This window comes from Cynocephalus volans, chromosome X, assembly GCF_027409185.1.
Source record: "Cynocephalus volans isolate mCynVol1 chromosome X, mCynVol1.pri, whole genome shotgun sequence".
NCBI classification, from domain to species: Eukaryota; Metazoa; Chordata; class Mammalia; order Dermoptera; family Cynocephalidae; genus Cynocephalus; species Cynocephalus volans.
Window position 1 is genome coordinate 166,262,703 of NC_084478.1, and position 26,358 is coordinate 166,289,060.

At 35.8% G+C, this 26,358-nt stretch overlaps 1 protein-coding gene and 2 pseudogenes across 1 annotated transcript in view; 2 read left to right on the forward strand and 1 right to left on the reverse strand.

Annotated features, from left to right (window-relative positions):
- Window positions 1-12,286, forward strand: part of LOC134367195 (speedy protein A-like) — a 29,090-nt gene extending 16,804 nt beyond the window's left edge. The window contains exons 5-6 of the mRNA XM_063083846.1: window positions 5,370-5,670; window positions 12,240-12,286. Of these exons, the coding sequence (XP_062939916.1) occupies window positions 5,370-5,670; window positions 12,240-12,286 (348 nt within the window). The remainder of the gene's footprint in view (window positions 1-5,369; window positions 5,671-12,239) is intronic.
- On the forward strand, window positions 1,170-1,789 carry LOC134367197 (high mobility group protein B1-like; annotated as a pseudogene).
- Window positions 12,287-12,587: 301 nt separating the features above from the next.
- The window catches only part of LOC134368513 (tRNA (adenine(58)-N(1))-methyltransferase, mitochondrial-like), a 48,831-nt pseudogene continuing 35,060 nt past the window's right edge, over window positions 12,588-26,358 (reverse strand).

Genomic DNA, 26,358 nt, shown 5'->3' on the forward strand with positions numbered 1-26,358 from the left:
GATGATAACGAGTTTTGTAATTTGTTTCTTCTTTTTTTAACCTTGGCTGCAAAGAAGCTAAGAGCCAGGTATTATCCATAACCACATCAGCTCTATTATGTTTTATTACTGGCGTGTCTGCTTTCCCCCTTTACCCAATTTTTCCTTTTGGGTCGCAGTTTAATTAATTTTTTTTTCCCCTCTTTTTGTCAGCTGTCTCAAATGCTTTTTGAGAATGAGATGGAGTATGGTTAAATTGAAAAATACATGTAGGGCTTCTCCAGAAAAGAGTAAAGTCTTTTCCCCTTCTTACTCTGCTCTTATCATGTAAGATAAGGTTACCTTCTTGAACATCAGCGCCTTTAAGGTGGAATGTATGTATGTTGGTGATGGCTTTGTTTCTAGACTGGTTCACAGATAATGGAGGATGCATATTTAATGAGAGTTAGACTCCAATACTAGTCCCTTTCATGCATCATGGAGAATAGTAATTTAATCAAGAGGAAGCTTTTCTCTATTCCTGTTACATACTCTGGCCGAGGTGCCACAGAATCATCATAGGTGAGTCCTCTGTTAGCTACTACTTGATTCCAGATTAGGAATTTAGAAAGCAGTGATGTAATATAAGCAGTGTTTTTGGACAGAATAACCCAAGGACAGTATGCAGAAGAGAGCCAATGTAGGAACTGTACTGGGAACTGCTAGACTTAGCTCAGGAAGCAAGGGTGTGAACTGGGTTAATAGCAGTACTGAAAATAAAATTGATGCTCGAAATGTTACAAAATTACCAGTTATTAATTGGTGACCCTTTGGATATAGGGCATATGGAAGAGGGATCTGTAAGTTTCAAATTTATATAGCCGGAACAGTAATGGATTCCGTAATGGAAATAGGTAAGGTTACAGAAGCAAGCTGGTTTATCGGGAAGATAAGGAATATGGTACTTAGACGTATGAATTTTAGGTGAGAACTAGATAATTAAATGAATTATGGACATTAATGGTAGATGACTTACCATATATAAGTGATGTTTAAAGCTTAATAGAGAAGATAAGAGATTGAAGGCGAAAGTAATGCCCATGTTGTTTGAGGATTGCAGTACATTGAGGTCCACAGAGACAGCGCAGGGCAAGTGAGAGCCAGATGGGCCCTGGGCGACTCTGTGCCTCACTGAGGAAAAATAACTAAACATGGGCAAAGGAGATCCTAAGAAGCCGAGAGGCAAAATGTCATCATATGCATTCTTTGTGCAAACTTGTCAGGAGGAGCACAAAAAGAAGCACCCAGATGCTTCAGTCAACTTTTCAGGGTTTTCTAAGAAGTGCTCAGAGAGGTGGAAGACCATGTCTGCTAAAGAGAAAGGAAAATTTGAAGACATGGCAAAGGCGGACAGAGGTCTGTTATGAAAGAGAAATGAAATCTTATATCCCTCCTAAAGGAGAAACAAAAAAGTTCAAGGATCCCAGTGCACCCAAGAGGCTTCCTTCGGCCTTTTTCTTGTTCTTTTCTGAGTATCGCCCAAAAGTCAAAGAAGAAGATCCCTGCCTATCCATTGGCGATGTTACAAAGAAACTGGGAGAGATGTGGAACAACACTGCTGCAGATGATAAGCAGCCTTATGAAAAGAGGGCTGCTAAGCTGAAGGAAAACTATGAAAAGGATATTGCTGCACACCGAGCAAAGGAAAGCCTGATGCAGCAAACAAGGTAGTTGTCAAGGCTGCACAAAGCAAGAAAAAGAAGAGGAGGAGGAAGACAAGGTTGAAGAGGAAGAGGATGAGGAGGAAGAGGAAGGTGATGATGGTGAATAAATTGGTTCTAGAGCAGTTTTTTTCTAGTCTGTAAAGCAATTAACCCCCCTGCACACAACTCACTCCTTTTAAAGAAAAAAATTGAAATGTAAGGCTGTGTAAGATTTGTTTTTAAACTGTACAGTGTCTTTTTTTTTGCACAGTTAACACAGTACTGAATGTGTCTTTAGATAGCCCTGTCCTGGTGGTATTATCAATAGCCACTAACCTTGCCTGGTACAGGATGAGGGTTGTAAATTGGCATGGAAATTTAAAGCAGGTTCCTGTTAGTGCACAGCACAAATTAGGTATAAATGGGGATGGTAGTTTTTTTCATCTTCGGTTGTCTCTGATGCAGCTTATACAAAATAATTGTTGTTCTGTTAACTGAATACTACTCTGCAATTGCGAAAAAAAAAGTTGCAGCTGTTTTGTTGACATTCTGAATGCTTCTAAGTAAATACAATTTTGTAATTAAAAAAAAAAAAATATATATATATATATTGTTTGGGGACTTGCCAGGCACTTTTCTAAGTACTGCACACGTATGAACTCTTACAATTCTTTTGTTTAATTTATTTTTTAGTTGAAACGTATTGATTGTAGATATTTATGGGGGCAGAGTTATATTTCAGTCCATGTATATGATGTGTAGTGATCAAATCAGGGTAGTCTGTAAAGTCATCATCTCACAACAGTTCTGAGAGCTAGCTAGGTAATCCCAGATAAGGAAACTAAGGCACAGAAAGGTTAAGTGCTTCTTCAAGGACACATAATTAGTAAAGCAGCACACCGGTATTCAAATCTAGGCAGCCTGACTCCAGAGTCAGTGCTTTTAGCACCTATGCTATACCTCAAGATCACAGAGAAGTACAGTATAAATAGAGAAAAACAGAGAGCCAAGTATTAAATTTTAGGAACACTCACCAAAGGCACCCCCCATTACTAATAATGACTGAAGACTAAGATAAAGTAAAAAGGAGGATAACATTTCTAGTACGTAAGCTGCTACCAGTGCTTTAGAGCAGTCACATTCATGAATCATAGCATTTGAGGACTGAAAGTGACCTGTTTTCTCATGTAGAAAAGACATCCTGACCCAGAAAGTTGTATGATTTGCCCAGGGTCATAAAACTGATAGTATTAAGACCAAAATTTGGCTCTCAGCCCTGGTACAATTTTATTTTTAATTCACTGCTTTTATCACAGTAATACTCTAATTATATGATAGAGGGGAGAAAGATTATTGTATATGAGTGTATAAAATATATACAAACGTATTAAAAAATAAACAAGTTTGGGTGTGTATTTTTCTAGCTGAGTTAGCATATGGACAGACTATAATACCTAGCTTATTGCAAAAATAAGTTTGTCGAACTTTCCATTTTGTGCCTTTTGCTTCCTATTTCCCTCCGCTCTTCTTGCTAGACTCTGCTATAGGATTCCTACAAAAATCATGTTGTTGTAGGTTCATAATGTCAATGGCCTCTCTAATTCTTAATTATCTTCCTCAATCACTAAAAATGATATATTATCCCCACATCCGCCGGCTGCCCCCCCCAAAAGATATCTGAAAGCTGGAGTTCTTAGAAAGTTGGGATTTATGCTGGGTGTTGCGGGAAGAGCAATACTAAGACAAAGGGAGAGGACATTTCCAGACACAGGAAATAAAGATATAGAAGTGTTGAGGAAAAAACAGTAGATAAATATGGAAGGAATAAGAAATTCGAATTCTACTTCCTCATCTTAGGAAGCTTTGAAACTAGTTGCATATTGTTATAGAAATGTTTACAGTTAGAGTTATCTTTATTTTCTTCTACTTTTTTATATATGAAACTTTATTACATGTCTTTAGTTGAAAACTTTTTTGAAGGATTTTAAAATCAGTTCTATAAAAAAATAACAAAAGATTATGTCATTATCTTGAGGTAGACCACAGTAACCCCATTTTCTGGGAGAACGAGTCTAAAACAGGAGTTTTTTCAAAAGGTTTTTACTTTTAACAGCAAAAGCTTTCTTTCCAAACAAAATTGTAGCCACAATCCCCCAAACTGAGCTGCTCTGCCTGCTCCATCTTCCCTTTCCCCCTCCTGGGGCCCCTAATAACACCTCCTTGAAACCATAGGGCTCTCAAAACAGTTTGCAAATCACTAGTCTAAGCAATTGAAAGTCACTGTTTAGCTCTCACATAATACAATTCTTATTTACTTTGTGTTGCTGATAACTGCAACTAGAGTTTTTGCTTAGAAAGCTTTGAAGTTTTAGATTCCATGAGGTCAGCACATAGGCACATTTTTTTTCTAGCTTTACTTCTTAAATGGCTGTCATTTGCCAGATGCTTACTAAGTGATAAGGATTTTACACATATCATCTAATCCTTAGAACAATCCTGTAAGGTAGATAGTATCTCCATTTTACAGATGAACAAATTTAGCCTCAGAAAGATAAAATAACTTACCCAGTGTTATTCAGCTAGCAAGTGGCAGAGCCAGAATGAGAAACTTAAGTCTATCCTGACTTAAAGCCCATGATTTATTTAACAGATTTTACAGAACAATGCCTGACAGATAGTGAGGACTCTAAGTGTTTTATAAATAATACCTCATCTAATCCTCACAACAATCCTCTAAAATAGACACTCATTATCTCCATATTACATATGAGGAAACTGAACAACAGAGAGATGAAGTAATTTACATGTGTTCTTATTCACCATATCCCTGGCCATAATTGCAAACACTTTAAGATTAGCCTAACATACATACGTAGTTGGGAACCTCAATTAAATTTTTTAACCCAACGCATTCCAAAGTATTGTTCTGGGCTAACTGTATTATCTTTCCCACACTTAGAATATTCAGAATTAAAAGGAAATACAGTCTGGAAGTTTGCTTCAGTCCTTTTTCCTGTTTGGAATAATTTAAATACTGTCAGCCCTCCATATCAGAGGGATTTAACCAACTGCAAATTGAAAATATTCAGAAAAGAAATTGTGTCTGTACTAAACATGTACTCTTTTTTTCTTGTCATTATTCTCTGAACAATTCAGTATAATAACTATTTACATTGTATTTACGTTGTATTAGATATTATAAGCTAGAAATGATTTAAAGTATATGGGAGGATGTGCTTAGGTTATATGAAAATACTGTGCCATTTTGTATCAGGGGCTTGAGCATCCATGGATTTTGGTATATGAGAGAGCGCCTGGAACCAATCCCACATGGACACCAAGAGAGTTTAATGTATAAATTAGGCACTATAGGAGATTAACAACAATAACTAATAATAAAATAGAACAATTATAACAGTATACTGCAATAAAAGTTATGTGAATGTGGACCCACTCTCAAAATATTTTATTGTATGTAATATTTGCAGACTGCAGTTGACCCCGGGTAACTGAAACCGTGGAAAGTGAAACCTCAGATAAGGGGGGACTACTGCTTACTAATACTGCCTTATCTGGAGATTTTTTTAAAAATCAGTAACTTAGATTTTTATCTTACTTTTAGAGACAGCTGTTCTTTTTTGTTATAATTTTTGTACTTAATTTTACTAAAATCTTATTAAAATTCTAAAAGTAAGCTTTGCACTATAGGTTATGGCCATTGCACCAACCCATTATATATGGCAACGAGAACGCTCTGTGCTTCACAGTGGAGCTGTCAGAAGGTACAACAGAGATGAAGTTCAATTGCCCCGGGGACCTAGTGCCAAACCAGTTGATTGTTCACTCTGTGGTAAAACAGGAAGAAAAAGATATGTTAGACTGGGATTGTCTACATCATCATCATCCAGTGATACAGTAGAGGTGAGGGAAAAACATTCTCAGGAGTTACACAACTCAATCTCAATGGACATAATAGTTGATCCTTCTCAAGCTTGTAGCTATTCTCAAGGTATGATTCAGTGATACACCAGAATTAGATTTATGCATGTTAGTTATTGAGCTCAAGTTAGTCCTTACAGGCATGGATACGTAATAATTTATGTACTACAACAATATAAGTTAGGTTAGTATTGGAAGTTTTCCCCTTTCAGTTACCACTTTTTGTCTTGTGTCCTTATCTTTTTTTGGTAGCATACCTATATAAAAAGGATTATTAATGTGATACATTAAATTGAAACCTAATGCAACATAAGCCTCAAGCATTTTAAGTATTAAGTATTTTAAGAGAGTGAATCGTTTCTTTGAAATGTTTATTTTATTAAAAAGGGGTTTCAAGGACAGGCCAGTTAGCTCACTTGGGAAAGCGTAGGTCTGGTAACATCAAGGTCACAGGTGAGGCTCCCTGTACTGGCCAGCCGCCAAAAAAAAAAACCAAACAAAAAACCAAAAGGAATTTCAAGAAGAAAATAAATTTACTTCTAATCTCATCATCTAACTTTTTGTTTCCTTTTATATACTTTATTTCTAACAAAATTAGAACAATACTATATCAAAGCCTGCTTTTTATCATAAAACATTATCTCATGTCATTATTTAGTCTTTGAAAACCTAATTTTTAAAGCTGACCTGTTATAAGAACCATAATTTATTTTCATATTTCATTTTTCTTGGGGTTTAAGTTGCTGTAAATAATACCATATTAATTAGAAAATAATCATATGAACTGGAAGTACAACCACACCCTAAGTTTCATTCAAATTAGTTTTAAATAGATATAGTAGTTCTGTGACATTTCTAGATTCAAAACAGTACTAGAATAATATTTTACTATCAGTGATCCTTTTAATTTCTTATAAAGCCTTTCTTCCAGATTTCTAACCAAATGAAGATAGGACTGACAGATTTCTCATGATTCTTTTTAACTCTGTCATGAGAAATTAGCAGACCCACAGTATTTCAGAATTTCACCTATTTATTTTTACCACGTCCCTATGAGATTAACAGCGGCTATCGAAGCTTTATTAAAGGGGGAAACTAGACTCTAAGACTTTTGAAGGTAGGTGTCATGCCTAGTCATTGTTCCCTTCCCTGGCAATAGCAATCACTCAAAAAAATTGACTAACAAGCATAGTCTCTTCCTTTTCAACAATTCCAAGCATAATTTTTATTTTTTCACTCATATTTGAAGGTAACTAAAGTCCACCATAAGCTAAATTAAAAGAATTGCATTTTAGCATCCCTACCCTTTCTCCCAGCTCCTTTTGCCTTTACACTCTTTGATACTCATAATAGGTAAGATTTACTGGATGTATAAAATGCCACAGGCAATAGAGTAAGCATTTTACATTCATAATATCATTTAATATTCACAGCTAACCATAAGGTAAATAGTATTATCTCCATTTGGCAGATAAGGAAACTGAGACTTCCAGAGGTTAAGTAATTTGCCCAAGGTGGTGGAATGGCATTTGAATCCACGTCTGACACTTGACTAGAACCAGAATTCCTAACTATTATGCTCTACTGTGCCTTCAATGATATCCTGCCTTTGGCAGTGACAGTAAACTGCTACAGAACTAGTGGTGAAATTAAGAACCAAGTCCTTGATGAAAGGTTGTATTGAGTGAGTTGAGAGAGAATTCCAAAGACAATCTGAACAGATATGTACAGAAAGCAGAACAGAAACAGTTACATTTTATTCACATTAGCTCCTGTAGATAGATATTTACAGTGGTAACACTATAATCTAGGCCTTGACATCACAACAGGAAATTGGAGCCCACCCAGGGAGTAAGAGACTCTGCCAGACAGTGTGCTTTGGGAACAAAGCAGGTTTTGACTATGGATGAAAAGTCAGGTATTGATTTTAGAAGGAACTGTGATTTCATCCTGTCCCTGGATAAAAGCCTTCATTTAGGATTCATAGGTCCTATACAGGAAGCAACAAGTATTTACCCATCACTGTCTTATTCTCAGTATTAACTGAAGGTTAACTGTAAAAGCTTTTGTTTCAGAATACAAGTATAGGCAACACAAAGAAAAAGTACTGATCACACGCACATTTGATCAGTAAAAATGTATATTCATTTTCCTCCAATAGGCTTAACAGAGAGTGAACTAATGGGGGTCAGGGAGAGGGAAAAGTGGAGGGTAATAGGGACACATGATGTTATCGAGAGTGGGCTCAGTCTCTCACTGCCTAAGCAGCGTCAGATTCCCAGTAGTGACCTCTGCTAGCAAATTTTTCTTCCTTCAGTCCACATAAGGTTGGAATTACCTGATGAGTTGTGGTTGCAGAAAACTCAATTCAGCATTCTCCAAGAGAAACACAAGAGCTGATGCTCTGCTCCAGGCTTTTATACTAAAATTTAGTATAGATGGCTATCAGTACTTCCACTTTTGTTTCAAACACAAGCAACTTCTTTTTTTTTTTTTTTTTTTTTTTTTTTTTTTGTCTTTTCCGTGACTGGCACTCAGCCAATGAGCGCACCGGCCATTCCTATATAGGATCCGAACCTGCGGCGGGAGCGTCGCTGCGCTCCCAGCGCTGCACTCTCCTGAGTGCGCCACAGGCTCGGCCCACACAAGCAACTTCTTGATTTTCAGGTAAAAACATGTTTTTCTACCTTTAAATTTTTTTTCTTAAAAACAACATGTTCAAAACACAAGTTTTACATAAACATGTTTATGACATTAAGAATAAAATGTTTTTTCAATTTGACAAGGGGGGATGAAAACACTGTCAAAACGTCTCACTTTGGGGGTGAGGAATAGCTGAAGCATTCTTTACAAATTTACATACATCACAATCACCAGTCATGAGCCAGGCGTTTATAAAGGTAATCTCACTTAACACTCAACCCCCAAAGAAATCTTGAAGTGACATTATGATGCTCGTTTTACTGATGAACAAAACAAACTCAGAAAAGTCACACTGTTACCAGGTAAAACAATAGCAATAACAAAAACAGGATGGGAACCCAGTTCTATCCGAATAAACAGCACATTTTTAAATTAACAACTTTTGTTTCTCTTTACCTTATGCTGTCTTACGCCTTATGACACCTAGGCTGGGCCAGGTGAAACATGGGTATGTATTATGTATTATCCTGGCACACCTGACATTTTCGAGTGAAGTCAAGGGAAAAAAATATACCAAGCCTTAGCCTGGGTCATGAAGGTAATCACGGAATATTCCAACTATTAGATAATCTAAAAGCAAATACTTTTTCCTCAAAAATAGATCCTGCTTTGGACTTTCTCATTTATTTTTGTCATTACCACCGTCCTAGTTATCCATGGTTAGGATCTTTATACTTAAGGCATAATCAGGAAATATAAATTAATAATGTGATAAGGGCTATGCTAATTATATGATCAACAATTAGAAGCACAAAAAAATTGCAGAATTAATTCTGTGGGGTGTGTGATTTGGTGAAGCTTTGCAGAGGCAGTAATAAACGAGCTGGGCATTGACTGAGTCCTGTTATGCCCAGAGAAGTAAGGGAAAGGGCTTCTGAGTAGCAGACGTCTGAAAGTACATTTATTCTTTCCCTCTATATCAAACAAGTCAACAGCTTATCTGGTTCTTCTTCTCCTCCTCCTCCTCCTCCTCCTCTTCTTCTTCCTCCCTCCTCCTCCTCCTCCTCTTCTTCTTCTTCATCTTCTTCTTCTTTTTTTCTTCTTCCTTCTTCTTCTTCTTCTTCTTCCTCCTCCTCCTCCCCTCCCCCTCCTCCTCCTCCTCCTCCTTCTTCTTCTCTCTCTCTCTCTCTCTTTCTCTCTCTCTCTCTCTCTCTCTCTCTCTCTCTCTCTCTTTCGCTCTCTTTCTCTCTCTTAACCCTTGACTTGGTGTTGTCAACACCACGCTCTCCCAAGTGAGCCAACCAGCCATCCCTATATAGGGATCCGAATCCGTGGCCTTCGTGTTATCAGCACCACACACTCCCAAGTGAGCCATGGGCCGGTCCTACAATATTTTTTCTATCTGCCCTTTTCCCACTACTAATCCCATAGTTATGTATAAAAGTACTTAGAAAAGTTCACGGCAAGATTCATATTATCTTTTAATTCTATTTTTCTACAAACATTTTGAAGTACCCTTGCATTACTATGAAATCTGATTTAACAGTTTTTTTCCTCCCTTTAAATACTCAGACACCACTAACAGATCAACTTACTTAAAATATCTTCTTTTAAATGACCATGAATCTTTCAAAAGTTCCCACTGCCTCTGAAATATAAAGTTCAAAATCAGGGCTGGCCAGTTAGCTCAGTTGGTTTGAGTGTGGTATTGTATCACCAAGGTCAAGAGTTCGGATCCCTGTACCACCCAGCCACCGAAAACAAACAAACAAAAAGCAAAGCCTTCCACAATCCACAATATACACAGACATCTAACTCTCTCCCTAGACCAACCAAGTCAACAGATGAAATAACTCATAGTCTAGTGTGGGCTTAAAGCAATCAGCAAATGTTACTGGTCATTTACTGGATGGAAAAGGCAGGGCCTCTGGAAAGCATTGGAAAGACAATTTTGAGACAGTCCCAAATCTCTAGAAGTTTACAGTATGATAAGTGAGAGCCAGACATGGACATAGAAGGGTTACATTAGAAGGCATCTGTCCTGTGAGCCAGATAATAAACATACGCAGTCTTCAGAGGAGGGCCAGAGAAAGGGCTTAAAGCGGGCCTTCATTAAGTATAGAAATAAATTCTTAAATAGTTTGGTCTTCACCTTAACTTAAAATTAGAATGAACACGGTTAGAGAGGTCTTGTTGAAATGAACATTGTGCTGAACAGAAACTAAGTATTCTACATGAAATAGTAGGAAAGGACAGAACTTTTCTTTGCTCTTAAGCCATTCTCTCTCCAAGAAGACAATTAGGATCTGACTCATAACAGGCATTCAAAACAATAAAAGAATGACAGAATTTTGCTAGTAGTTAAATAGAAGGCCAGAAATAACGGGAGTAGTCCATGATGGAATTTAAAAATGTACTTCACAGTTTCTATATATCTGGAGATGTTATGAAAACTTTAAAGGCATAATTATTGTATAGGTGTTCAGGTAGTTATACAGAAATTTAACACCAGAAAAATACTCTGCTCCTGATTCAATTAGTCCTCCAAATGCAGCTAGAGTGATTTTTTTCAAAACAAAAATGTAAGCTTATTATCTCTTAATTAATTCAATGGTAGCCCATTTTTCTTAGGATAGACAATCTTTCCTTTACAGGCCTATAAGATCTTGCATGGCCGGACCCCCATCCATCTTTCCAGTCTTTTTTCTTAACTGCAACATCATTGGCCTTTTTTGTTCTCATTTTCTGTGCTGTAGTTAATTCCTACTTACCATTTGGGTCTCTGCTCAATTGTCACTTGCTACAGCAAAACCCCTATTTTGGTTACTCATAGTATCCTGTACTTCTTTGGAGCATTTAAAACAATTTTAATCTTATATTTCTTTATTACTTAATGTCTAGCTCTACCATAGACTATAAGCTCTATAAAGGCATAGATTTTAGGTTAAAATTTTCCATAGTCTGTAAAATATTATTTAAAAAATTTACACACACACACATATATACAATATATATATAAATATTTTGTATATATATATATTGTATATATATTATTATATATATATACTGTATATTATATATTATATATATATATTATATATATATATATATTTTATATATATATATATATATATATATATATATATATATATATTTTTTTTTTTTTTTTTGGGCGGCTGGCCAGTATGGGAATCCAAACCCATGACCTTGGTGTTAAGGCTATATATAATTTTAAATAGTTCTAGCCTAAGTGATAAATTCAGGAATAGCAGCACATGTCCTCTCAGGCATTACTACAGGTTGGGCATCCCTAATCCGAAAACTGGAATTCTGAAGTGCTCCAATATCTGAAACTTTTGAGTGTCAACATGATGCTCAAAGGAAATGCTCATCAGAGCACTTCAGATTTTGGATAAGGGATTCTCAACTGGTATGTATTCTGCAAATATTCCAAAATGAAAAAAAAAAATTGAAGTCTGAAACACTTCTGATCCCAAGCATTGTGGAAAAGGGATATTCAACCTGTATTTTAAAACCTATAAAATACCTATATTTAAACAAACTAACCATTCTAAGCTTCTGTTTATCTGTAAAATATGGACGACCTTAAATATGAGTTGCACATTTTAAGTAAAATCATACATAATGTATGGTACATGGCAAATGCTAAATAACTGGTCCCTATGAATAATAATAAGCCTATTCCTTATTAATTCATGTTTCCCCAAACATTTGATTTATATCATAACATAGAACAATTCTGAATTTATTTCAAGCTGGATAAAAAGATTCTAAGAGGAATAACAGAGATTCAAGAATTGTTACATCTTTTTTTTACAATTTTTGAGGTGATTTATCATTCTTATCATTTCCCACCTATTATTTATTATAACCCAGATTTCTTTAATATTTTTAAAGGTACATACTACCATTGAAATACGTATTTAAATTATACAGATACATAAAATTTATCTTAAATTGCATGCTTTATTTCAGTAGCCAATGACCATCAATCAAATGAAGAAAGGAAACCAATTTCATGAAGACAAGTCTATGGAGTGGTTTACTGGAAGTGAAGAAAGAGATGGCTCAAGGAAAGCAATTTGGAATCATTCACTGCAAAATGTCAAACTGCAAGACAAGTGTCCAAATGAGACATTTAGGCAGTTCTGAAATGTTACATATCTTTCTTTAGTTTTTGTTCCTTTTTCAAAATTGTATGTAAAAGCTTTAAAAATCATAGTAATAGTTAAAAATACCAATCTATGAAAGTAGTGGTTTGCAACACAAAGTTCTATTCTGATCCTCTTCTGTCTTCAAATCAGTTGCTGTCATCTGGGGTACTCAGTTAAATTGTGGTTTGAACTTCTTCAACTTGACAAGAAAAGCTGATTTAAGAGAGGAAAAAAGTAAGTCATGAATTAGAAGAAAAAACACCATTTAATATATGTAGTCTGAAAACATGACTCACCTGTATGACCAGTTTGCCAGTGTTTAGGTCTAGCAATATGGGGAAATGATCCATATGGAAAATCAGAATGGGATTCTTCTGTTGGAGAACAAAATATGTACTATAAGCTACACAAAATATTTTATAAATCGTTCACAAAAACTGTTAAAATAAAAATTACTGTCCCTTTACTCTAAGTTTTTTTCTCTGAAACATTTTTTTCTAGTATTTGTTCTGGAGCCACTCTGCCAGTTATTGTATAGAAACAATTTGTCAATGATTACATGATAAAGTTATGTATGGCTTTATAACCAAATGGATAAGCCCATATCATAAATCAATGGATATCTGAAAACTTTTTCATGGTTTAAATAATGCGTGCACACAACAGGGACCTACTCTTAATCCTTTGAAGAATCCCAGCAGCATTTTAGAAGTTGCTTTTTAGAATACAAGCTATTGGCATAGCAGGTCCTATTAAATTCATTTTCTTCACTAATGATCACTGATTTAAATTTAAAACATTCCTTAATGTATTTTAATTATTTCACAAGCCAAGATCCTTGTGACAAATATGAATATTATAAGAAGCTCAATTCATCAAAAGTACCAGAGTTTTACAAAAAAGTCAGGAAAAGTCATTGTTCTATCATATACACATTTTCCTTTAACAGAATAAACACCACATTTCAATTTCTATTGGGGAAAAAAATCGCTGAGGTATATTTTTGTAATCTATTGGTCAGTACACTCAGGAACCCATTCTCCCTTTATTACTGCAAACACATGAATAAAATAAAATCAAAGCTCACAATGATCATCCTCTTGAAACATCTCACCTTCAACTCCAATTTTCTTTCGAGAATGTAACTGTGAATTTGTGGTGATTTTAGGTTTTATTTTTTTGAGATAAAATTCCATTTTTTTGTTTTGCAAGGCAAACCAACCAATGTCTGACAATGACCTCGCTTATCTTTTCACATGAGAGTTCACAGATGCTAGTCCACAGATGCGGATTCCATCTAAAAGTTCAGTAACCTGTGTGATAGTTTCGGAAAAGTGAAGAATATACTTTACATTTCTTGTAAAATAATAACTTTATATTTATGTTCACTGTACCTCTTACCCACATTTAAATACTATAGTTAAATTGGGGGGGGGAGTAAAATGCAAATTAGGGCACGTAATAGTAATTTCACAGGATATTAAGTAAAAAGAAAAAAAAAATACAGAGACCATAATTTAACTTTACACTTTAAAAACTTCTCTTCAAAATTGTCAGATGAAATATGCATATGATATTACTATTTATGCAAAGGATGATTTAAATAGCAATATAACTGAATTTGCAAAATGTGTGATTTAATAAGTTTTATGAGATGACATATATTCTTTATTCAGTTACAAAATGAACATTATTTTAAATATTTTATTATTTTACTTTATTTTATTTTATTTTATTTTTTCTTTTCTTTTATTATTTTATTTTATTTTATTTTATTTTATTTTATCTTATTTTATTTTATTTTATATTTTTTAAAAAAGATAACAGGTAAGGGGATCTCAACCCTTGGCTTGGTGTTGTCAGCATCATGCTTAGTCAGTGAGCGAACCGGCCATTCCTATATAGGATCCAAACCCGTGGCCTTGGTGTTATCAGCGCCACACTCTCCCGAGTGAGTCACGGGCTGGCCCTACAAAATGAACATTTTAGTCTGGTACTTAGGCAAACTAAAAGAGTATTTATATATCACGTTACACAGAAAAATGGCTCCATAGGCCAGCCCAGGTTTTCTTTTCTTAATGTGGTGAAATGACACACATTTGGAAAGCAATTAGCCAGTTAAAGTATTTCATTTGTTAGAATAGTCCTATTAACTTTTATTTTACTGCTTCCCAAAGGGTATGTTTACTATTATACAATCGGTCATAGTACTTGTCTGTATATAAAAATCATCATGGCATGTCTTGCACTTGGCAATACTGATAATACAGGGATCTTTCTTTGGCAATATATGTGATTATGAATATAGTCAAAGAAAGATTCCTGTATTATCAAGATTTCCAAGTGCAAGACATGCCATTACAACATAATACATTAAAACATATTTGAGATAATGTGAATTTCTACTGCCAAAATTTTATAAATTTAAATCTTTAGTCCAGCTTTGGCAATAAAAATTCATATAATTTCAAAACTGTTTTTATTTCTTATGTTCAAAGGAAAAGCTCTGGATATTAATTTTAGAGGGTCTAATATGCAAGTAACATGTCCCTTATTTCTTCCTTATTCTTTATTCAATTGCAGAGTTCAGGGCTATTTTCACAAAAGATGCCAAATAAGTAAATCGATGATTGAACTTTTCAAATAAAAGATGAACTGAAAACAAATCTGGTCAAAATAAAAAATATAGTACCATTTATTATTGAATAACTCCAGAAAGCTTAGAGTTGTTGGCACATATATTTACTAAATGATAAATTATTCTTTGCTTATGTGTTTTTAAAACAGTATTACTGGGTCAAGGGACATCATTCATTATTAATTTATTCACCAAATATTTATTAAGCCCCTTCTTCATGCCAAGCGTTTTACTAAGTGGTAAAGATATAATGGGAACTTATATTCTATTTTGTTTCATGAGAACTTATATTCTAATAAAGGGATAGACATTAAACAAAAATCCATCAAATACAAGGGTACTTCAAAAAGTTCATGGAAACACTGAATTGAAAGCTAATACAGTACCAGCCAGCAACCAAAAAAAAAGATACATGATACTTATCTTTCTATGAACTTTTTGAAGTGCCCTTGTATATAAATACATAGGACAGAGAGCGATGAGCTACATGGAGAACTGTGGAATTATAAAGCAAAATAAGAGGGACAGAGTGACAGGGCAGGGGAAGGAGGTTCCATTTTAGACATAGGTTAGTCAGTGAAGAAACCTGAAGAAAATGATTAGCTTGCCCTTTGGAAATCCAGGGAGGAGCAGTGCTCTAGGCGCAGAGAACAGCAAATACAAATGCTGGAGGCAGCAGGCTACCTGTGGAGGCTGAAGAGACAGAAGGGGAAAGTGGTAAGAGGTGAAGTCTAAGACATTGGGGATGTGGTGGGACTAGGGGAGGGACAGATTATGTAAAGTCCTGCAGGCTTTAGCAAGATTTTCTGTCTACAAAGAGAAAAGCCACTGGAGAGTTTTAAAGAATGACATAACTTCACTTTAAAAAAATAAAATTGTGTGTGGTAAAAGAAACATAAAATTTGCCATTTCAATCATTTTAAGTGTACAGTTCAGTGGCATTAAGTATACTTTGACTTACTTTTAAAATCTACATACAGGGTTGGCCTGTTAGCTCACTTGGTTAGAACGTGGTTCTGATAACACCAAAGTCAAGGGTTCACATCCTCTTACCAGCCACCCACCAAGCAATCAAAAAAATCAATACGCGGAAAAGACAGTGAGAATGCAAGGATGGTGGCTTGCAATAGCAAATAGCAGTGGGTATGACATGGTATGTATTGCGAAGGTAAAGCCAATTAGAATTGGAATTGGCTGTGGGATATGAGAAAAGGGAAGAGTCAAGATTGAATCCAAAGTTTCCATCCCAAGCCACTAAACGAATGGAGATGTCAATTACTAATAAGGAAAATGATGGTGACTATGGAAAGAGCAAGCTTGGGGGAAATCTAGAATTCAGGTTTGGACATGAGTTTAAGATGCCTAGTCTACATCCAAGTAAGGATTTCAATGACTGAATCAAAGGGTCTACATGATGGCACAAATAGGTTCTTACACGGCAGTTTTACTATATTCTTGACAAGGACCAAAATCAGATAACCAAGAAAACTGCTAATCCTCCTGAATGTTCTCTTCTCAGTCAATAGTATTACCACTCGTTCAGTCACTCAAACCAGAAACTTGGAGTTACTTTCTTTACCTTGAATTCTCTTTTGAGAATCTGTGAGGTTTTGATGCTTCTGTTTGAATTAAAGTCCCACAAATCTACCTCTTAAGTTTTTCTCAAATTAATCCTTCTGCCACTACAGTAAGTCAAGACCTCATCATATCTTGTTGCAATATTACAATGGTTTTCTTCAAAGACTTCCAGTTTCCATTCTTCCACCTGAATTATTCTAAAATACGAATCTGGACATTCTACTGTCCTACTTAAAAATTTATCAATAGATTTGCGTTATCTACAAGATAATGTCCGTATGCCCTAGCTAAATATACACACATATTTTTCATTATTTAGCCCCTCGCGACTGCATTTGCAGCTTCATCTCCTCATTGTACCTAATTCTACAGCCGTGGTGTTTTATACTTCGGAGTAACTGCTGTTCATATGTCTATCTCTTCTTCTAGATTGAAAGCTCCTTTGAATGTATAATTCATTTTTGGCTTAGCACAATACATGGCACGTGGCAGATCCTTAGTAAATGCTTATTGACTCAATAAACAAAGTGGTTTGGTAATTCAGAGGAAGGTATCAGTCTTCCAGCTAGATGATTAAGGGATATTCCATGCAGGAGATGACCTTTGATCTAAGATTTAAAGGAAGAGTAGAATTTAAACAGGTGGTTAGAAAAGAGAAAGGAGGGAAATCATAAAGATGAAAACCATAGCTAACATTTACTTAATACTTTTTATGTACCAGGCACTGTTCTCTGCACTTTATATGAACTCTCCCATTTAACCCACAACAACTCTATGAAATAGGTACTATTATTATTCCTGTTTAACACGTGAGACAACTGAGGCACAGAAAGATCAAATAAACTTACCCAAGGTCATATTGGCTATGACTGAACCCAGCAGTGAACCAGGCTGAATGGACTCCAAAACCAATTTCCCTCTATTCCTTTCCCTTCCTTCTCAGAAATAGTCATTGTCTTGGAATTGGTAACATTCCCAAATTATCTTATACTTTTACGACATACATATACAGCTATAAACAATACATGTTCCATAGTTTAAATTTTACATACGTGTGGCCACTTCACACATATTCTTTTATAATGCTCTTTTTAACTAAGCATCATGTCTTTGAGATTTATTAAATCAGACACAGTATATTTATTGTTGGTATTTTACTGTGTCCATTCCTCTCCTGATGGTTAGTAGGGATGTTTCAAAAATTTATTAAACTCTTTTTATTAGCCATTGTCTCTTTTTGCATTCTCGTTGTCTTTGTGGTTTCACACCTTTTTTATTCATTTACCTAATTTTGGTCGGCAGGAGTATAAGCAGGTTACATAAAGGACTGAAGTAGAAAGGAAGTCGAAATCAGATTCTGAAGGATAGCAAAAGTTTTTGAATGAAAAGCTTCTGATTGGTTTTTCAGCAGGACAGAGACAGTACCAGAAGTATAATTTAGGAAGAAATAATCTAGAAATGATGGGAATGAATTGGAGGAGAGAAGGTCTAGAAGGTGAGATGGCAGCTAGGAGAGGAATTAAGTAATCAAAGGGCACAATACTCAAATACGATAAAAGTAACCAGAAGCAAAAGTGGTAGGAACATGAAAAGAAAGTTATGTTTAATATATACCTTTTTATTTTTGATCAGGCACCTACCCTCAAGCAGTACGTTAACCAACTGATAATTTTTAGAGACTTTTTAAAGAAAAGAAAATTCTTCATAATCTAGCCTTTACTTTATAGTTCTATATTATGACTACTTTATTCATGAACACCAACTATAATTCTTTGGTCCTAACAGTATGTAGCTTTCCCTGCAGTTCATACCCCTCCTCTTTCTATATTCTCTCATACTGAATATTCATCTGGCACTATTATTCAAGAGAGATTTAACTGAATAAATCTAATAAGTATTCTTTTTAGAATAGGAATGGTTCACCAGGTTTCTATAAAGCGACAACTATATTGTTTAAACCCTCTGTTGTGTTTCGTGCTTATCAAGCAAAATTCTGATGACCAATTAATCCACTAGGAATTTTTTTTTTTTGAACCAGTAAGGGGATCACAACCCTCAGCACAGTGTGGTCTGCACCACGCTCAGCCAGTGAGCGCACCGGCCATCCCTATATAGGATCCGAACCCGTGGACTCGGCGCTAGAGCGCTGCACTCTCCCGAGTGAGCCACCGGGCTGGCCCTCTGCTAGGTATTTTTGACATTGTAAGTAGAGCCCTTTCTCCCTTATTGACTGTAATATGCAAGCCAAACAGACGTGAGGAAAAAGAACTGTGGTCTTTGTGTCCAGTAAGCTGTGCCACTAAAACTATACACTTTAGTTATGTTACAAATAGAAACCAGTGCTGATAAAAATAACTTTCTCTCCTCTTTGAACTTTGTTTCGTCAGCAAAATAATCCAAGCTCCCAGCAGCCAATTGATGAAAGCAAGGAAGACTCTTGTCCCAGGCCTCACTCAGTCAAGCTATGAATTGTTAGGTGGCATCACCAAGCATAAGGCAACTTATACTAGAATTCCAAAACTCTGAAGCCAGCTAATACCTCCTTGTTGCACGTCTCCACCGTCTTTGATCACAGCCTACAATATCATCCTCTCTTCTCTTCTCTCAGTCATCTTCATACTACTCTGCTTCTCCCTAACTCAAACTCCTACTGCTCTTCTTCCTCTCTACATCTTGACTTTAACTGTCTAAAGATGCCTCTTTCATATTCCCTTTCGAATGGAAGCTAGTGATCCCCCCAGTTCTCACAACTGAAGTTAGGCAATATCCTCAATATTCTCCCAACGCTGCTTCCAAATTATTATTCCTTTATCCTGGAAATACCGAGGTTCAGGATGCTCAACTCTTCCTCCTAGTCTTTGCTCATTATCCACATTCATTGACAACCTTGGCACCTGACTCAGTATGTCTCTGCCCCAAATCTAATCATGATATTAAAGGCCATTAAAGGAAAATCATCTTTCCACCCCTAGAGGCAGAAATGGACCAAATAATGAAGGAAGATCCTTGCCCATAGGAAATAAGCCTGATCCTTGTTTTCTTTGTACTCAAAGTAATAACATAGGACCTACTTTAGAAAACTTACCGCATCAAACGTTAAAGATTTTATGTCTTCACTTGCTCCTGAAATATCCTTAAGAATAAAATCCACATTGTCTGGCCATTCTTCTACATGACTGAATTTCCATGAATCATGCCAGTGTTTTATTTCTTCTTAGCCAGATCATGGTGGTCTTTTCGTATTTCAAAACTTATAACTCGTCCTTGTGATCCAACTTAAGTAGAAAATAATTTAAGATATTTCAGAATACGTATTCATTAGTTTATAAAAATGTGTCAAAAATTTATTTTGCAAAGGTATCACACGTATGTGAAAAAATAATACAAATAGTTCATGGTTACAAAAGTCTCCATCCCATCCCTGATCCCCAAGCAGTCTCTCCTTCAGAGACAACCATATTACCAGTTATTTACCCTTCCCATGAGAGTCAGGGCCTATCCAAGCATACAAGTATCTCTGTTTTTAATACACACTGTATTAACACACTGTCCTGCACCTTCCTTCTTACTTACCAATGTCATTTCAGGGATCATGGATGTCCTTCATTCTTTTTAAGCGCTATTATATTCTATTGTATGACTATGACATCGTTTACTTAACCAGACACCTCCAGATGAACATTTAGCTTATTTCTAGTCTTATGCTAATATAAACAATACTACAATGAAAATTCTTGTGCCTAAGACTTTGTACTAGGAGCCAGTACACCTCCACAGGGTAAAGCTCTAAAAATGGAATTAATTGCTTGCTCAAGGTGTATGTAATTTTTTTATTTTGAAAAATATTAATAAATTGTCCTCCAAAGAATGGTACCAATTTGTACTTCTACCAACAATGTATCAGAGTGCCTATTTCTCCATACTCTCCCCTACAAACTTATCGAACTTTTTATCTGCATCAGTCTAAAAAAGTGAATAAAGTATATCATTATGGTTTTAATTTGTACTACTTTTATTATGGATGAAGTTGAACCCGTCCTATATTCAACAAGTATTTCTACTTTCGTGTGCATCTCAAGAACTTTCAAACTGTTTAGTATAGTAATACTGCGATTCCAGAGAATAGTACTACATTTTAACTTAAAGTAATTAACTTTCTGCCCACCTCTATCTGAGGTGATTTGACAGCATTTGGAGACTATCCTGATCAATCAGTCTATAGTTCATTAATGAAAAGATTAAATTCCAGGATGTCTTTTGAAATATAACTCCAACTGCAAGTCCTCGTGTTCTCAGGGCATAAAAATTAATTCGTCACATAAGCTAAACAATTCGAAAAGAAAGTTATGAGGAAAAAGATCTCTATCCTAAAGGTAAATGGCAGCAATTTCTTGCTCACTCATAGTGTATTCATACCTTTACACTCCTCCAATACCACAGATTTTAGAAATATGGGCACTTCTCCTGTCTCACAGATTTTTATAAATCTATTTTGTCAAATGAAAGAAAATTTAGGAATTTGTCACAGATTGTGAAGAAGTGACTGCCTTTAATTACGTACAGAAGAGAGTCAAACAAAAGATCTGAGGAGCCCAGCACAAATTTAAGGACCGGGCATAACCTGGACTATGTTTGTATGTCATGGCCTTAGGTCGAAGAACAAAAGGTCTAAGTCTAATTTCAGTATATTTCTGACTGTAATCTTTATAAAATCTCCCCAAAGAGAATGTGTGACTGTTCAGTAGTCTATTATGATCTAGGGATGCGAACACTGCACAGGAAGCCAGACAAGCAAAGCCACCCTAACACTCAGAGGAATTAGGTCGTCAAAGAGGGCACTAATCAACTAGGATAGTAGTAACCAGAAATAAAGTGGTAGGAACATAAAAATAAATTTATGCTTAATACATACCACTTGGTTTTGATCAGGTACCTACGTTCAAGCAGTACTTTTATCAACTGACAATTTTTAGAGACTTTCCTAAAGAATACTCTTCATAATCTAGCTTTAACTTAGATATTCTGTATTATGGTTAATTTATGAACAACAACTACAGTACCTTAGCTCTAACAGTATATAACTCTTCTGCAGCAGCTGATCATACTGAGCATTCACCTGGTACTATTATTCAACAACAAAGTGTAGATGTATATCGAAAAAGGAAAAGAGTAAGAATGTTCAGAGCAGCACTATTGGTAATATTCCACTATTCCAACGCAAACGTCCATCAACAAGGTGGATAAATAAATGGTGATTTATTTACAAGATGGAGTACTATACAGCAACTAAAATGAAGGAGCTACTGCTACATGCAATGGCTAAATCTAATAAAAATAATGATGAAGGAAGGAAGCCAGATATAAAAAAGCACATACTGTATGATTCCATTTATATAAGCTTCAAAACAGGCAAAACGAACCAATGGTGATAAAAGTCAGAATAGCAGTCACCTTTGGGGAGGATAGAATCTGGAAAGGGACATGAGGAGATTTCTGTGGTGCAGGAACATTCCCTACTTTGATCTGGGTAAATCTATGTGAGTGTGATCATTATGTAAGAATTCATTAAGGTATACACTTATGATCTGCACTCTTTTCTGTAGCTGTGTTTTGCTCCAGTAAAAAGTTTACTTTCAAAAAAAAAAAAAATGTCAGAATTCAAAAGCATGGAACAAGAGAAAACAAAGAAAGTGGAGGGATAGATAGAGTGACTGAAAAAAATATACAAAACGGAAGGAAAAAGAATAGTTACCTACATTTGGTTTTGAGGAGAATGCTCTCTAGCACAAAGTTATGCAAGCATTTTCCCAATTATCTTTCTCTCTTTAACTTTTCATTATTATGAAAAAATTGAATGTTTTCTTTGTCATCAAGATCCATCTCACTTACCCTAGCATCTTATCTGCTTTTGATAAAATTAAGCTCATCCCTCCAGAGCCTGAACCAGCTTCCAGAACAGTATCACCTGGGTTGATATTCATCATCAGCCGTATCGTATTCAGATCCTATGATTGAAGCTCAGTAGGAGAGACTCAGCAACCAACACATATGTACTGGGCACCTGTCGTTGTTTTTTTTTTTGTTGTTGTTGTTTTTTTTCTTTTCCCCCTGCGTTTAGGTGGTATGGGGACTGAACCCTGGACCTTGGTGTTAACAGCACAACACTCTAACCAACTGAGCTAATCAGCCAGACCCAGCACCTACCCTTATACACTATGTTGAACACGGAGAAGAAGGGAGGAAAAAAGGATTAGACTCTGGCCCTGCCTACAAAGAGCTTCAGCTTGATGAAGTAAGAGAGATTCAAGAATCAATTAGCAAATAAGGCAGCACTTCAGAATAATACTAAAATTATAGACAATCAGAACAATGGGAGCTCAGGGAAAGAAGAAAGCAGCAGACTGCCCAGCTCAAAGACAAATAGAAGAGAATTTAAAGAAATAGTCACGAGGTAGGAACAGCTTTAAACAAAGCAGAAGGAGAATAAAGACAGTTTGCTCATCGCAGGAAGAGAGATAAGGAGAGATGTATTTATTTATTTATTTATTATTATTATTTTTTTAAGTTTTATTTTGTCGATATACTTTGTGGCTGATTATTGCTCCCCATCACCAAAACCTCCCTCCCTTCTCCCTCTCCCCCTCCCCCCCAACAATGTCCTTTCTGTTTGCTTGTCGTATCAACTTCAAGTAATTGTGGTTGTTATATCTCCTTCCCACCCCCCCCCCGGTTTTTTTTTGTGTGTGTGTGTGTGTGTGTGTGTGTGTGTGTGTGTGTGTGTGTGAATTTATATTTAATTTTTAGCTCCCACCAATAAGTGAGAACATGTGGTATTTCTCTTTCTGTGCCTGACTTGTTTCACTTAATATAATTCTCTCAAGGTCCATCCATGTTATTGCAAATGGCAGTATTTCATTCATTTGTATAGCTGAGTAGTACTCCATTGTGAAGATGTACCACATTTTCCGTATCCACTCATCTGATGATGGACATTTGGGCTGGTTCCAACTCTTGGCTATTGTAAAGAGTGCTGCGATGAACATTGGGGAACAGGTATACCTTCTACTTGATGATTTCCATTCCTCTGTGTATATTCCCAACAGTGGGATAGCTGGGTCGTATGGTAGATCTATCTGCAATTGTTTGAGGAACCTCCATACCATTTTCCAGAGCAATCAGAGAAGAGAAGGAAATAAAGGGCATCCAGATTGGAAAAGAGGAAGTCAAACTGTCCCTGTTTGCTGATGACATGATCCTATATATCGAACAGCCTAAAACCTCTACAAAAAAACTGTTGGAATTGATAAATGATTTCAGCACAGTAGCAGGATACAAAATCAACACACAAAAATCAGTAGCATTTCTTTTCTCCAATAGTGAACATGCAGAAGGAGAAATCAAGAAAGCCTGCCCATTTACAATAGCCACCAAAAAAATAAAATACTTAGGAATTGAGTTAACCAAGGAGGTGAAAAATCTCTATAATGAGAACTACAAACCACTGCTGAGAGAAATTAGAGAGGATACAAGAAGATGGAAAGATATCCCATGCTCTTGGATTGGAAGAATCAACATAGTGAAAATGTCCATACTACCCAAAGTGATATACAAATTCAATGCAATCCCCATCAAAATTCCAAAGACATTTGTTTCAGAAATGGAAAAAACTCTCCAGACATTTATATGGAACAATAAAAGACCACGCATAGCCAAAGCAATGCTGAGCAAAAAAAATAAAGCTGGTGGCATAACACTACCTGACTTTAAGCTATACTACAAAGCTATAATAACCAAAACAGGATGGTACTGGCATAAAAACAGACACACTGACCAATGGAATAGAATAGAGAATCCAGAAATCAACCCACACACTTACTGCCAGCTGATCTTTGACAAAGGCACCAAGCCTATTCACTGGGGAAGGGACTGCCTCATCAGCAAATGGTGCTGGGATAACTGGATATCCATATGCAGGAGAATGAAACTAGATCCATACCTCTCACCGTATACTAAAATCAACTCAAAATGGATTAAGGATTTAAATATACACCCTGAAACGATAAGGAGAGATTTAAATGCCAGTCTGAGGCTTTGAACTTGGCCTGGTAAGCAACTTGGGAGCATGTCACTGAGGTGAAATAAATGGCATTTTATGAAGATTAATCTGGAAAGGGAATATAGGATACACTAAAGAAAAATCATAGGCAGGAAGACCAGTTAGGAAGCTGTTAAAGCTCTGTGTGAAATGACAAACTTCTAATTTAGGATTAAGATATTAGGAATAGACCAGAGGACCCATTTGACAAACACTACAATCTAAGAATTGTTTTTGTTAGTCCAACAGGAATCTTATAGAAAATGGTAATAAGAGCTGTTTATTGAAACTTTACCACATGCCAGGCTTCTGTAACTGTGCTAACTGCTTTTATACATTATCTTGTTTAATCAGAATAATAATATGAGAAAAGTATCATCATCTCTATTACAAAGATGAGAAACTAGAGGTTAAGTAATTTACCCAAGGTCACACTGCCAAGAATTAAGTGGGAAAGTCAGGAATAGAATTGATGTTGAACTCCAAAGATTCCATTGCTGACCATTACACTACACCGAATCTTACAGAGAGAACTTTAAATCAGCACGTATTTCAATATTCCGCCAATTCCAAATCTTCAAAAGTTGCTATTAAGCAGCACATCCAACAAGATTTTACTATCTTTTCCTTCTCTGGGAAAAGCTGCTTGCGAAAATTCTGAAAGGAGGAGTTTTCTAGGCTCCTTCTGTCCAGTCATAACAAAATTGTGAATTAAGTATAATTTTGATTGCAAATGTAAATATTTAACAGGTATAGTCATCTAAATAAAAGCCAAAGTGTATTCTTTTGAAGTGCTGGACTAAAGCTTCAACCAAATGACACACAGACATACAATTTTTAAGATGTATTCGTCAAAAAGTTTTGTTCACAAATGTGTAGTTTTCTCCTCTCCTATGTACCGGGTCCCTTGCTTGGGGTGGAACTGGAAAGTGGGCAGAGGCAACTTCACGTAGGAGCAGGAGGCAGCTTGGGCAGTCATTTCAATGGAATGCCCGAGAGAAGGTTGTTCCATTTTCTTGGATATTTCATAGAAGATACAGAAACCTGGTACATAATAAAGTAAAGAAACTTGAGCACACTTTAGTTTTTGCTTCCTGACATTCATTCAAGTTACAAGTTCTCAACAGTGTGAGTTTTCTAGATTGGATCCCACTAAAGACATGGAGGGACATTACCTTTTTATTCATTTCTTTGCCTCCTTCCAAAAAGGACTTGAGGCCTGTGGGAGACTTCTCCAGGGTTATGAAATATCACTCTACTACTGAGTTTTCTACAGTTTTAAAAATTCAGGGTTTTTAAAATTTTTTTTTTATTTTTATAGAGGTAATCAAGTTATAAAACTTCAGGTTGTCAAACAACAGGAATTCTGATCTCTTCCCTAATTAATCCAAAGCATAAAATCTAATCCTCAGACTAAAGTTTTTTTATTTTTCCTTCTTAGACTAAGGTTTTAATGGACCTGCAATTTAGTTATTATTAAGTGACAAAAATTTCTACTACCCAAATGTCCTTACGTAAGTGTTATAATTATGCAAGTCAGCAGAAAATGTTAATTAGAAAATATGACGACTGTTGCCTGTTCTATTTCTACTCCAAAGCCAGAAGTGCTTGATATTAACCAATGTGAAA